The sequence below is a fragment of the Cannabis sativa genome, chromosome 6 (assembly GCF_029168945.1).
Source record: "Cannabis sativa cultivar Pink pepper isolate KNU-18-1 chromosome 6, ASM2916894v1, whole genome shotgun sequence".
Lineage (NCBI taxonomy): Eukaryota > Viridiplantae > Streptophyta > Magnoliopsida > Rosales > Cannabaceae > Cannabis > Cannabis sativa.
In genome coordinates this window covers 3,470,584-3,486,415 of record NC_083606.1, presented here as the reverse complement: position 1 = coordinate 3,486,415, position 15,832 = coordinate 3,470,584, and the positions used below count along the sequence as shown (strand labels likewise).

The window sequence follows — 15,832 nt, the reverse complement described above, 5'->3', positions numbered from 1 at the left end:
TTTTGGAAAGCTATATGTATTTTTCTTGTTTTAATTAAATATGGAATTATAACCATATAAATTCTTTCTGAATCTTAATTTTATAATTTCATTAAATATTCCTATTTAAGTTGAGATTTAGTTAAATCTATCAAATCAACTTAGATTTGAATATTTTTGAATTTCCTATTATAAATTAAGTTGAGGAATTTTGGAAATTGGTTATTAAGATTCTTTAGATATTTTTTAAGTTGATATTTTCTAAATATGGGAACTTAAAATGGAATTTCTTCTAAATTAAGTGGTTACTACTTAATTGGTAATATTTAATTAAGTCATTGTTTGAGGAATATTTTTAAGTTGGGTATTTAGATTTTCTAAACAACTTAAATAAGATATTTTTCAAAATTATTCCATTTTTGAAATTTAATTAAAGTTTTTACTTTAATTTGTAATATTTCATTATTGAGATATGGAATATAAATGATTAGACAAAATACATGTTTAAATAATGAGCTTTAATCAAAGAGAAATTCGATCTCCATTGTTGGTTTTACATAGCTATTGTTTTAGTGAGTAATCCTCCCTAATGGAGGAACGTTCATTAGCAAGTTAGCGCCGTTTAATCTCGAAAGATAAGTATTCTTATAGGTTTATTTATATGGTTCATGACCACCCTAATGGTGGCGACTGTGTAAGACTTATAAGAATGCGAAACAATGGTAGAAGCTCATAAGATAGAATTGCCTTGACTCTCGCCTAAACGGGACAACGCTGAATTCCAATCTTGATCGAATAAAAGGTTGCTAGAATGTTTGACATTTTCGATGAATTGACAACTCTATTCAATGGATGATGCTTTGACTCTCGCCTGAACGGGACACTGTATCAGTTCCTTGGAAACCTTGGAAAATAAACTATGTTAGATTTAGTATTTTTATAACATAAGTGATTGTTTGTTTTCTGAACCTGTGTATGAATTTATAGAACCGAAACCTTACTTCTGTTTATTGATATGTTGTAGTGCCAATATGAATAACCCTCATCCCGATCCACTCCTAGTTAGTATCTTTGCAAAAGAACTCAATAGTGTGAAAATGCATCCTGGTAGTTGCATTAACTCGCACCTATTGTTGATGAATCTGAAATTCCAAAAGGCAAATCTACTAGGAATTGATTTATCAAAGGAACAATGGGTGAAACTCATACTTTATAGTCTTCCTCAGGAGTATAATAGTTTTGTTCTATATTACTTATTGAACAATCCTAACTCCTCCGACATGGACAAACTCGAGTCTGAGTTGAGGGCCCATGAGCGGGATCTGATTGCAATGAGACCTGCTAGCATTGCAAGTTTTAATCAGAGGAAGAAGATTAAGCATGAGGGCTCCAACAAAGCTGCTTCTTCAAGTACAAATGTCAGACATCATGTTCTATGTGCGAATTGTAATGGAAAGGGACATAAAGAAGAACAATGTCCTGTGCTTCTAGACAATTCAAACGAAGGTGATGCTTTTGTATTTGAATCATGTGTTTTAGAGAACGACAAATCCTCGTGGATTGTTGATTCTGGATCTACTAACCATGTATGTTCTTCATTACAGCTGCTTGAAACTTGGGAGAATCTTCACCCAGATGAGTTAAAGCTTAAAGTTGGAAATGGCGAGTTGGTATCAGTTAAAGCAAGAGGAACAGCCCGAATCAAGTTTAATTCTAAGAAGTTTTTACTTTTAGAGAATGTTTTATATATTCCTAATTTTAGTAGAAACTTGATTAGTGTTTCATGTTTACAGACACAATTTTATATATTGAATTTTTCGAGTTCAAATTGTTCAATTTCTCGTAATGGATTTCATATATGTGTTGCAAACATGGAACGAGGGCTTTATGTTTTAAGACCTGATACTCAAATCTCACTAAATACTGAACTTTTCAATGTAGCTAGACCTAGAAGCCTTAAGAGAAAAGAGATTGATAATGATGATCAAACTTATCTATGGCATTTACGTTTAGGTCATATAGGCTTTGATAGACTCAATAGGCTAACCAAAGACGGTCCATTGAAAAATGTCGTCTTAGGAGAGCTGCCAGTCTGCGAGTCTTGCCTAGAAGGTAAAATGACCAAACGTTCTTTCTCTGCAAAGGGAGAGCGTGCCAAAGAACCCCTAGGGTTAGTACATTCAGATGTTTGCGGACCACTGAATGTAAAAGCCAGAGGAGGTTATGAGTATTTCGTCACTTTCATTGACGATTTCTCTAGATATAGTTTTCTTTACCTAATGCAAAAGAAATCTGAAACGTTTGAAAAGTTTCAGGAATTTCATGCTTTGGCTCAAAACCAATTAGGTAAAACATTAAAGATCTTGCGAACTGATAGGGGTGGAGAATATATGGATATGCAGTTCAAAGATCATTTAATTGAACTTGGAATTGAATCCCAATATATCGCCCCTAGCACTCCACGGCGAATGGAGTTGCGTAAAGAAGAAATCGCACTCTCTTAGAAATGGTTAGGTCTATGCTGAGTTACTCAACTCTGTCTACGTCCTTCTGGGGATATGCTATTCAAATGGCAAACGACATTTTAAATGTTGTTCCATCTAAAGCAGTCCCTAAGACACCCGTCGAACTATGGAATGGTCGCACACCTAGTTTGCGCCATTATAGGATTTGGGGGTGCCCTGCTCACGTCTTAAGAAAGAAAGAAAGCAAACTGGAATCGCGAACTGAGGTTTGCATGTTTGTCGGAAATTCTAAAGAGACTAGGGGTGGACTATTCTATAGTCACAAGGATAACAAAGTGTTTGTCTCTACAAATGCTACTTTCCTTGAAGAGAACTATATGAAAGACAACAAACCGAAAAGTGAAATTGTATTAGAGGAAATGCTCACAGATACTGTTCCTTCAAATGTACCATCTTCTTCTCAAGAAGAGGAACATCCCACTCCCTCAGTTGTAGCAACTGAGAAAACTACTACTAAAGCTCCTGTTCAGAAAGTCACCGCTCCTCGTCGTAGTGGGAGGGTTTCAACGAAACCATCTCGTTATGGCTTGGATGGTGAAATCAATATGGTCGTTGGTGACGGTATTGATGACGACCCATTGACCTATAAACAGGCAATGGCAAGTCCGCAACAGAAGCGATGGTCAGCCGGTATGGATTCAGAAATGGATTCCATGAAGAAGAACAAAGTCTGGGAATATGTAGAACCACCTGAAGATTTTCGTCCAATTGGATGTAAATGGGTCTACAAGAAGAAAAGAGGTGCTGGAGGCGAAGTCGAAACTTTCAAAGCTAGACTGGTCGCCAAGGGTTATACCCAAAGAGAAGGTGTGGACTATGAGGAAACTTTTAGTCCTGTTGCCATGCTCAAATCCATCCGAATTCTTCTCTCCATAGCTGCCGCTTTAGATTATGAAATCTGGCAAATGAATGTCAAGACAGCCTTTCTTAATGGGCTTCTTGAAGAAACCATCTATATGGAGCAACCAGAAGGTTATGTTCTTCCTGGGCAGGAGAATAAAGTTTGCAAATTAAATAGGTCCATATATGGGCTTAAGCAAGCTTCTCGCTCATGGAACAAAAGGTTTGATGAGATCATCAAGACCTACGACTTTCATCAGAATGAAGATGAACCTTGTGTTTACCAACTCAAGGAAAACCAAGTAGTAGTATTCCTGGTCCTTTATGTTGATGACATTTTTATCATTGGAAACAATGTCAAGAAAATGACTCACATCAAGGAATGGCTTGACACTCAATTCGACATGAAAGACTTGGGTGAGGCAGCCTATGTTCTTGGTATTTAGATTGCCAGAAACCGGAAGAACAGATCCCTTGCTCTCTCTCTCAAACAGCCTACATTGACAAAGTTCTTGAGAGATTTTCCATGACCAATACCAAAGGGGCAAACATGCCCTCTAAACATGGTATCCGTCTATCTAAGGAACAGTGTCCTACTGATCCTCAAGAGATAGAAGACATGGCGAAAATTCCTTATGCTTCTGCAGTTGGGAGTCTGATGTATGCTATGCTATGCACTAGACCTGACATCTGCTATGCAGTTGGAATCGTGAGCAAGTATCAGTCAAATCCAGGAAGGGTACATTGGAACGCGGTTAAGTATATTTTGAAATACTTAAAGAGTATAAGAGATTATGTATTAGTCTACAAGGGTGGTGCTTTGAATCCCTTAGGCTATACAGACTCAGATTTCTAGGGATGTCTTGAAGACAGGAAATCTACATCTGGGATGGTGTTTACTCTTGGGGGTGGAGCAGTGGTTTGGAGAAGTGCTAAACAAACTGCAATTTCGGATTCTACCGTGGAGGCAGAATACATAGGCTATGTGAAGCGACTAAAGAGGTTGTCTGGCTTAGGAAGTTCTTCACCAGTCTTGGTGTAGTTCCTGGAATGGAAAGGCCTCTAGTCCTGCTTTGTGATAACACTGGAGCCATAGCCAACAGTAAGGAACCTCGGAGCCACAAGAGAAGTAAGCACATAGAAAGAAAGTATCATATTATCAGAGAATATGTGGCAAGAGGGGATGTACTGGTGGAGAAAGTGGATACGCAGGATAACTTGGCTGATCCATTCACCAAAGTCTTGGCAGTAACTTCATTCGAAAAGCACCGTCAGAATTTAGGATTAATTGAAATGTACTGATTTGTTTTATATTAGTGCAAGTGGGAGTTTGTTGGGTTTTATGCCCTATATAAAACTCTGTTTCAATGTAATCCAGATTATTCTATATCAATAAAGTAACAGAAGTAATTTTTCATTCACTTGTGTATGTTTTGGTTCACTTAATCAATTGCTTGTCTATTTGATTTATAAATTCATCCAAACCCCTTTCACATACTTGAACATGTTTATTGTGTTGTCAACACAGTGGAAAATAAACATGACTATGTGAATAAAGTATTCCTAGATTTATCGAACACCGGGTTTCAACGATATGACAATCTACAACAGAGTTTACTTACATTTGGAGAAATGTTATGTTCTTTCCAGAACATAGGTTAAAGTAAAGCTCAGGTTGGATGCATGGAGTATGCATTGGAATGGACCGATATTGAACTTTGAATTAGATTTTGAAACTTACCGTAAACATCTATTCAATTCAATATCAGAAGTTGATCCTAGATCACATGATCTAAATCCTGATATGGTTAGGCTTAATTTCAAGAGTGTTATTCGTGTTCTTTGATTTGTTAGTTAAGCCTAAAACTTTAGTCTGGGCAATACATACATTTTGGGAACACGGTAGTGCGATTGAGTGGGAGCGCTAACATAAATATGGAGTCTATAGCTTCTATCTGGCGAATAGTAAGCAAAGGATGATTTCCTTCGAGCTTAACCAAACTAGATAAATGATTGAGTACTCATTTCACTTAGTTGAAATATCATTTATACAGGGTTAAGTGTTTTAAGGATAAAATACATTGTAGGGTGTTACGGTAATCTAAGTCCCTTTACAGTGTAGATCATCCATATAGAGGATCATTGATCACATTAGGATTATAACAATGGATAACTAATAATGTGTCTATATGGTGGAACATATAGAGCATTCTATATACTGAGAGTGCAATTCTGAGTTCTATGTGTGGATTCAACGAAGAATTAATAAGTCAGTGAGTTTAAGTGGTAAATTCAAGATCTGCTTATTGGAAGCTCGGATATATAGACCCATGGTCCCCTCACTAGTTGAGATGATATTACTTGTAGGACTCATTTAATTGATTTTAATTAATCAATTAAAAATTCTCAAGATAGACTTGTCAGTTTGAGAATTTAGCACTCATTAAGGGCAAAACAGTAAATAGAGATTTTGAAGGGCATATTTATTAATTAGGAAACTTTAATTAGTTTCATTATTAATAAAATAAATGATAATAATTATTTGATAATTAATTTTAATTATTAAGTAATTAGATTTATCATTAATATGATTGAACAATGGAATTGGCAATATTTCACAAAAAGGGAAACTATCAAGTGTAGGAAAAGGAAAGTTGGAAAAGAGGCAAGCCTTGTTTCCCCATTGCCTAGGCCGGCCCCTTTACCTTCCTTTTCCCCTTGATTTTCTCAGTTCAAAATGTCAATCATAGCCCTTGGTGGTCTTCTATAAATAGAAGGCAAAGGCTTCAGATTTTAACATCTCTGTACAAGTTTTTCACAGCATTATTCTGAAAGAATTTTCTCTCAGAAAATTCTCTCTGAGCCGCCACCCTCTCTCTCTCTATACCTTCACTGTTTCAAAATGTATGAGTGCTAGAGTAGTGCCCACACACATCAATTAATACCTCAATCATAGTGAGGAAGGCTGTGTAAATTTGAGAGACAACAAAGAAGGACTTTCGGGCTCAGATCTTGATTATACTCTGCTACAGAAAGGAATCAAGGGTTAGAGATCTGAGTGGGAGGAGACATATATATTCCGCTGCAATCACTGTAAGATTTCTGATACTCTTATGTGTTTAATTTCATATCGTTTTAGAAGTTCATATTTAGGTTGTTAAATCAACATACTTGTGAGTAGATCTAAGTTCCTGGTAAAATAACTTCCAACACTTTCTCCTATGAGAGCAATATTAATGTTCTCATTCCACTTATTAAAGTTAGATCCATTCAGCTTGTTTTCAGTCAATAGTGATAACATGGGATTCATTTTGATAATACAGGATACTACAAAATAATAGAAATCAACAAATAGAAATTAATAATGGTTTAGCACAAAATCAATTCAGAAATTATAAGCACATAGCAAGTAGGAATGATATGAGAAAATACTTAAAAATTCAATCCTAAATAATTTCCAAGGTTTTCAACAAACTGATATCAGTGTCCCGTTTAGGCGAGAGTCAAAGCTATCATCCATTGAATAGAGTTGTCAGCTCATCTAAAATGTTAAACATTCTAGCAACCTTTTATTCGATCAAGATTGGAATCCAGCGTTGTCCCGTTTAGGCGAGAGTCAAGACTATTCTATCTTATGAGCTTCTACCATTGTTTCGCAATTTGCAAGTCAAATATGGTCGCCACCATTAGGGTGATCTATACCATATAAAACACTTACAAACTACTTATCATGCGAGATTAAACGGTGCGAAATTGCTAATGAACGTTCCTCCATTAGGGAGGATTACTCACTAAAACAAACGCGGTGTAAAACCCACAATGGAGATCGAATATCTTAATAATAATAAACCTCATTCTTTAAAATGTATTTTCTTTATTATTCTAATAAATAAATTCTCATTAAATTCAAAATTTAGAATTGAAATTCAAAATTAAGAATTTAATATAATATTTATAAAATTATACTTAGATGGTGATTGAAATAAAATTAATTATTTCCATCTTAGTAATAATCTTAAATATAAATATTAAGGAAATTTATTTAAGTTGAATTAAATTAAATAATTAGCAACTTAAAAATTTCCTTTGAGAATATATTTATTGAATTCGAAAATTTAAAGTATATATAAAAAAAATATACAATTTTTGAAAATAATAATAAAAATTAGAAAAGGAATACTTCAAGCAAAAATATCACCTATCTAGATTTTCTTTTGACTAGTTAATTCAATTTCTAATAATATATATATTTTAAATTCATTTATTTTAAATTAATCAATTTAATAAAAAAATCATTGATTGTAGTTGGTCCAAAAATTAATTAAAATAAATAATTAATTTACAACTCAATCTATTTTTCAAAAAATTCGAAAAAATTGCATAAATAAAATGCCATTTTTCGAAATTGATTAATAAAATAAAGGAAAAATATATATTGAAAATTATTTAAATTTAAGTTGAAAAATTAAATTTCAACCTAAAAATAATTTTCTATTTAATTAAGTGTCATGAAAAATAAATAAATATTTAAGTATCATGATGAAAATCAACTTAGATATTTAAATATTTCAAGTTAATTAAATGTATTAAATTCAAGAAATAAATAATTAAGTGTAGAGAATGCTTAATTATTAATTTCTATTTAATACTAGGAAAAATATACTTAATAAAATTGTACCAAAATTAATTATTTAAATAATTAATTTCACAAAGTATAATATTTTCCTATTTAAATATTAGAAATAATAAGTAGTCTAGAAATTACTATCTAGAAAATATCATATTTGACTAAGTATCTTTTCAAAAATTTGAAAATTAATATCTAATTTAAGTTATATAGAAAAAATCTAAAACTTAAATAATTTCAAATTTAGATTTAATTAAATATCAAAAATTAAGTTGTAACCACTTAATTTTGAAGATATCTTATTAAGTTAATATTCGAAAAGATATTAACCTAAAAAATATCTAAAATATTCCATTTTAAGTTAATATTCGAAAAGATATTAACTTAAAAAATATCTTAAGAATCTTTAATAACTAATGCCTAGGATCCCTCAACTTGATTTAAAATTTAAATCAAATATTCAAATTTAAGTTAGATAAGAAAAATCAGTTGATACAACTAATTTATAACTTAAATAGGAATATTTAATTAAATAAGCTTCAGAAAGAATCTAGTGAGTTAAAATTCTATATTTAATTAAATACAAGAAAAATACAAATAGTTTGTTTAGAAATAATATCTAAACTAAAAGTGTTTTTCTTAAAATTAACTTTAAAATATTAAAATAAAAATAAATTTTCATATATTTTAAAAGTTAATTATGTTGCTAATTCAATTTTATTAGGTCAAACTAATATAATTAACCTAGTACAGTTATTCAAATCAGGCAAATGGGCCTTCACAATTGGGGTAGTTCATGTGAGGGGGTGCTAGGTTCAGTATGTCGTACCCACTTCTATGGCTCCCAACTCTCACACAAGGCCCAAAAGAGAGGAATTTAACCTTAAAATAAATAACTGTTATTAATTGAATAGGTCCAATAACTAGATGGACCTAAATAAAATCTATCATGGTGTGACATTTTATTTAGCAACAACCTATATGCATCTATATAATAAAATAAACACATAAGCTCACACAGGCACACTTTGGATGGATCCTATCATGTTGCTAGGTCATACACAGATGAAAGAAGATTGTAAAATTTACCTGTTACAAATTATTAACTTGACCAAGGGAGCCATCAGATCATTAGATCTGGCAAAAAGTAACCATGGCTATTTGCAATCAAGTAATAATAGGTTTTGAAAAACTTACACACAAGCTAAAACCACATACTCCTCCAACAAGGTTAGCTGGATAGTTGGAAGTAGGATTTATTTAATTTTAAATAAATAATTTCGAAAAAATAAATAATTAAATAAATAAATAAAAAATAAAACTTAATTTAATTTTCGAAAAATAAAATTTTAAAAAAAAATATATTCTTAATTTCGAAAATAAAAAAAAATTAAATTTCGAAATTATTTAAAAAATAAATATTTAAAATTAAACCTACTATTTTGAAAAATTAGGTTTCAACCAACCTAAATATCATTTCAAAAATTTGCTAACTACTTTTAAAAATTAAATGTTATTTTATAAATAAAAATTAGAAAAGATAAATTAAATATCTTTTTCAGATTTTAAATTTAATTTAAATAAATAAAATAACAAAATTTAAAAGTTAGCAAAATACCTTACATCTATTTAAAATTACATGATTATAATTATCTTATTTTAAATTTAAATAAGGTCAAAATATTTAAAAAAAAAAAATTAAAATAGTTAAAATCTGACCTTAAATTTAAAAATAAGATAAGATATAATCAAATTTAAAAATAAGATAGATTATTAAGGAAAAAGATAGATATTTACTCATTTAAAATTCAAATTACACTAATATCTTGAATTAAATTTAAAAAATATTAAATTAATTGATAATGATAATTAGAATTGAATTAGGAATAGTAAATCTATTAATACAAAACTACACAAAAAAATCGGAAGTTAATTCCATGAAAAAGCATGAAAAAACGAAGAAAAACGAAAAAATTGTGAGTTGTACGGAGAGTTTTCGCAATCGCAGGAAAATTTCAGCACAACTCCGATTTTTCCGAATCTTCAAAAAATCATAACTAATTCAAATTAAATCGAAATTGAGTTCTGTAAAAAAAGTAACTTGCTTAATTTTTTCCATACTATCCAATAAAAATAATTTCAGAAACAGAAACGCAATTATTTTTCACGAAAATTTACAAACATCAATCAATCATCAAATAACACTCAATATAACATGATACCATCCAAAAACAAACAAACAATCGTTTTAAAGTCCAAATTTCATGTAAGTAAATCAATTATTACCATGGCTCTGAGGCCAGTTGTTGGAATATTTATTTTACCAGGATCTTAGATCTACTAACAAGTATGTTGTTTAAACACCCTAAATATGAACTTTCTAAAACGATAAATTAAACACATATAAAGTTAAGAAAATCTTACATTGATGCAGCGGAATTAATGTCTCCTTCCACTCAGATCTCTAACCCTTGTATCCTTTCTGTAGCAGAGTATAATCAAGATCTGAGCCCGAATGTCCTTCTTCTTCAAGTTTGATCCTTCACAGTCTTCCAATCTATGATTGAGTTACTGCTTGCTGTGTGTGGGCACTTACTCTTTCACTAGGGTCGAAATTGATCAAGGAGAAAAGAAGAGAGAGGATTTCGGCCAGGTATAGAAAGTAGGGAAGGCTCAGTTTTTCTGAAGAGAGAAATTTCTGTCAGAAAGGCTTGTGAAAACTTGTGTTTTGACTGAGCCATCACTTTCTATTTATAGGCAACTACTAGGTTTAGGTTAGGAATTATTTGGCATTAAAATAATGAAAATATTAATTTGAAATCCCACAATAAGTGGCCGGCCATGGTGTTATAATGGGCCTCACTTGATTTTGCAGTTTTATCAAATTTTATCTCTATTTTCTCAAAAACGCCAATTTTCTAATTCTAACCTTTTAAATGTCAAAACTAATTATTTAATAACTAAAATAGATTATTTAATAATATTGTCATTTAATTTAATTATTAATTAGACATATATAGTCCATTAATAAATAAATAAACCTAGAAACTCTTTTCTTTACAATTTCACCCCTGCTTAGTGAAAATTCATAAAATTAGACATAGTCTAACTTTAGAATTATAATTGATCAATCACGAATCAATTAATGAGTCTTACAAGCAGAATGTTCTCAACTAGAATGGGGACCATGGATCTATATGCTGAGCTTCCAATAAGTGAACCAAATTTACCAAGTAAATTACTACTTATTAATTCTTCGTTGAATCCACTCTTAGAACTTAGAATTGCACTCTCAGACTTATATAGAGCATATTGTATGTTCCACGATATCAACATGCTATCTCATTTAACCATTGTTATAATCTTATTGTGATTTAAAAATCCTCTATATAGATGATCTACATCGAGATGGGATTTCTTTACCGTTCTCACCCCTCAATGTATTTTGCCCCTTAAAACACTTAGCTACCTGTAAATGGTGTTTAGTGATCTAATAATTAGTCAGTTAAACAAGAGCTCATCCATTTACTTCTATTTGCTAAGCTCGAAGGGAATCATCATTTGACTTCTATACACCAGTATAAGCTATAGATTCCATATTTATGTTCAGCACTCCCACTCAATCATACTATCATGTTCCCAAAATATACGTATCACCCTGACCCAAAAGTAGGCTTAACTAATAAATCTAAGAACATGAATAGCACTCCTGAGTTGAGCCTAAGCATATCAGGATTTAGATTCTTTTAATCTTAAGATCAACTATTGATATTGACTTGAAAAGATATGTATAACGGTAAGTTTGTAATATCTTAACTTAGTTGCAATATCGGTCCAGTCCAATGTATACTCCATACATTCGAAACTAGTATACTTTACTAATGTCCTAGAAAGAACATAACACTTACTCCAAGTGTAAGTACACATCATTGCTGATTATCACATTAGTGTAAATCCAATAACCACTACTACAATGTTAGCCTTTAGAGGCAGTTTTTTCAACCCCATTTATAAAAAGGGAAGCTAAAGGGTGTGAAAATACCCGCTATGTTCGAAATTGACATTTAGAGGCGGTTTTTTGATAAAAACCGTAGGTATAAAATTGCATTATACCATTTAGAGGCGGTTGGAAATTAATTTTTATTTTTTTTTTCTGAATTACCCTATGCCGTCGGTTCCTTCATAGGAACCGACGGCATAGGGTACACGAGATCATGACACGTGTACCCTATGCCGTCGGTTCCTATGAAGGAACCGACGGCATAGGGTCGATCAGAGTATATACTCTTCGACCTTTCTTCTTCCTTCCCACTTCACTCAGCAACCAAACCAGAGAGCTTCGACCAAACCCAGAAAAACCCTCGCCGCAGCCCCCTTCTCCCCACCCTATCTCCCCCATTTCTTAACCTTTTTAGCCCATTTTTTTTTAAAATCCTCCATTTTCGATACTTAATAACATACACCTAAAAAGTTTTAATTTTTTAGCCTCTTTAAGTGTCATCCGAACCCAAATAGTAAACTTTGGGTGTGAAATCCGGCCACCCATTTTTGTTGAGAAATTGTTCAATCTCAACCTCGTTTAAGGTATAAATATTGCTTCTATTCTTATTGTATTATGTATATTGTTTTATTTTATGTTTTTGTAAATTATTATTTGAGTTTTTTTTATTTTATTAGTAATATTATTGTGTTTTATGTGTATAGTGTCGGGATTTTTTACGGTGGTCGTCGGATTGCGGTTATTAGGTAATAATTTATACCACAATGTATAGTATATATATGTATTTGTATATTTTATTGAATATTTGTATATAATGTGTGTATATATTGTGTGTGTATATAGTGTGTGTATATTTTTTATGAAAATAAATTTTGTAATTGTATTTTATATATTTTTTGCAATATATATTTATTGTGAATAAAATGACATTGGAGGGATTTTATTAGTTTCAAAAAAAAAAATTAGTTTAGAAATAAAAATTTTAAAATGGAATTAGTGTGTGATATAATTTTATTTTTTTGAGATAATAGTGTGAGATATAATTGATTATATATATGTATGTATAATTTAGTAACTAAGTAACTTGTTACAATTTTTTATAACTAGTTATAAGTTATGAAATAATTAATTTTGTAATTTCGTTGTATTTCTTTATATTATAGGGGTTCGGCATAATTTTGTGTGTAGCGTATTTGGGCTTGCAATTATAGGTATATACTTTTACTAACTTTTTCTTAATATATAATTAATTATCAATGCATGTTAGTTGAGTTTGAATATCTTAAATATTCATCCGTAGTGAAGTAGGTTCTGCGAATACATGTACTGCGGTCGGATGGGTGGAATAATTTTGTATTGTTTATCTGTTTTGTTTGTTATTTTAGGCACTTGTAAAATTTTTGGGAACGTCCAATTACAGCCGTTATGCTGCCGAAATTTCGGTAGAATTAGGATAAATCTTACTAAAACCATTCATAATACAGTTAATTATAACATAGTAATAAGAAGTTAGGTCACATAAAAAATAATAATATTCACATTTATGAAAACTTTTTAATTTTACCAACATTATAATCAACTAAACAACCTAATAACATGAACTAATGTAAAACGAAAATTTGAGTAATTTTTAGATTAATATGAATAAATTGTGTGAGAGACTTAGTTAGTTACATTGTGTAATTAGTAACTAGATATAATTAGTTACTAAATAAATTAACAAAATAAACATATAAAATCCTTCTTTTTTTATTTTTTTTTTCTTTCATTTGAGAGGTTCAATGTGGATTTTTATTTTTCAAAGAAAATAAAGAGCAAAAGTTAATTAAAAGGGGAAAATATTAGTTAATACCTGCAAGAGGACGCTGAAATCCCAGTCCCACTTGAAGAGTTCAGATATGTTAGGGACGTGTACCAGATGTTCCTCCCTTGGCCTAAACACTTAATTTTAACAACCCAGGTAATTTCTCAACTGAAATTAATTATTAATGATTAGTGGAGTTTGAATATCTTCAATATTCATCCGTAGTGAAGTAGGTTCTGCGAATATATGTGCTGCGGTGGGATGGATGAACAAACTACTGTTATATATGTGTTATTTGTCGTTATACAGCCATGTTCAAAATTTTTGGGGTCATTCAATTACAACCGTTATGCTGCCGAAATTTCGGTAGAATTTAGATAAAATTTGATATATATATATATATTATGTTCTGTTTTGTTTAGGGTCCACTCGCTCAACCGCCCTCAAGACGTGATGCGTCAAAGGGGAAAGCTCCGATGCTTTCTCCACAAAGCCGTGGTGCACGGGAAGATGAGTTGTTCACGGAAGAGAAGATGGCGTTGATCCCTAATTCGCTAAAATGGATGATTCATGAATTCCTAAGGCTCAAAGATAAACGTGATATAATCACAATTTCTGTCCCCCGAGGATTCATTGCACCGCGTACCCAGATCATTTTATGCGGAGAGGATTTGCGACGGGTTGCTACGTGTGACTACATCGGCAACCAGGGAATGCTGTTTGGAATGATGTATACTCTTCTTTAATCTAATTAACCTTATATCAAATTATAGTTAAATTATTATAAGGCACTAACACTTTTTTTTGGCAGGCACATATGGGAGAGCATCAACGGTCTGAGAAAAATTTTCAAGTTTTACGACCCAGAGCTTCTAACAGTGCATGGGATCAGCGATGAAGAACAGAGTCAGTCTTTTGACGATGCGGCAAGACGATTGGCTAATTGGTTATCATTAATGAACAGCAACCACCAAATGTTCTTTATTCCTTGGAATATCGGGTAAACTTTATTAAATTCTTTAGTGCTAATTGTTCATTTCTATATTATGTCTTCAAATTATTTTTATACTATCTTACTTATATTCCAATATAATTTTCTAGGATGCATTGGACGCTAGTGGTGGTTGCGCCAAAGAAAATTATCCATTTAAACCCTCTAAAAGGCCGCCCAATTCCCGAAGAAATAGAACAAATGATCGGAAGGTAATTATTTAATGACTTCTTATGTAACGAATTTAAATTAACTAACGAATTGAAATGCTAATATAATTTTCCCAAACAGGGCATTCATGTATATAGGGGACGCACATCAGTATCTTGGCCCGTGGCAAGGAATTGCACAAGCAAACTGTCCAAGACAACCTAAAAGCCAAGAATGCGGTTTTTATGTTTTGAAATATATGACTGACATCGTCGCACGTGCCAACCCCAACCGTTACATAGAAGATCAAAAAGCTGTAAGTTTTAATTATTGATCATAGTATATAAATTTTATAATAACAAATATATAATATACATATACATAAACTAATATAAATTTTTAATTTTTTTAACAGTTTGGGGGTAAGAAGCAATACGATCCAAAAACAGAAATTTTACCACTACAGCGAAAGTGGATCGAACAATTGATGGCGGTGATTCACGGTGACGATTGAGGTTCAAAGGTCGAAGAATTTTTCTTCATTATGTAATTTTTATAGATTAACTTGTAATTAGATTTATTAACTTATTAATATTTTAAACTAATTTTACATGTTTGTGTAATATTTAATTATTTTTATGAAATCAAATTATGTTTTTACCCAAATTTAATTACTATTTAATTTAAAATGTAATTAATAATTAATATATAATTAAATTAAATAAATATGTAATTTAAAATATAAATAAATATGTAATTTAAATTAAATAAAATAATATATAATTAAATTAAAATAAAATAATATATAAATTAATAAATAAAATAATATATAAATTAATAAATATAAAATTAAAATAATATAATTAAATTAAAAAAAATGAAAAAAACTGAAATCTGAGGAGTTTTGGCGTCGGTT

The 15,832-nt window shown here is 31.1% G+C and overlaps 2 protein-coding genes across 2 annotated transcripts; both read left to right on the top strand.

Moving 5' to 3' along the window:
• The first annotated feature begins 2,923 nt into the window (after window positions 1–2,923).
• LOC133039083 (uncharacterized mitochondrial protein AtMg00820-like) lies at window positions 2,924–6,176 on the top strand. The gene is made up of 2 exons (XM_061117882.1): window positions 2,924–3,354; window positions 6,119–6,176. Exons 1-2 carry the CDS (start codon window positions 3,050–3,052, stop codon window positions 6,174–6,176), a joined length of 363 nt encoding a protein of 120 aa, XP_060973865.1. The 5' UTR covers window positions 2,924–3,049.
• Window positions 6,177–14,657: 8,481 nt separating this feature from the next.
• On the top strand, window positions 14,658–15,490 carry LOC133039041 (uncharacterized). Its single transcript, XM_061117851.1, has 4 exons — window positions 14,658–14,775; window positions 14,877–14,978; window positions 15,058–15,232; window positions 15,332–15,490. Exons 1-4 carry the CDS (start codon window positions 14,732–14,734, stop codon window positions 15,428–15,430), a joined length of 420 nt encoding a protein of 139 aa, XP_060973834.1. The 5' UTR covers window positions 14,658–14,731; the 3' UTR covers window positions 15,431–15,490.
• Window positions 15,491–15,832: the final 342 nt, after the last annotated feature.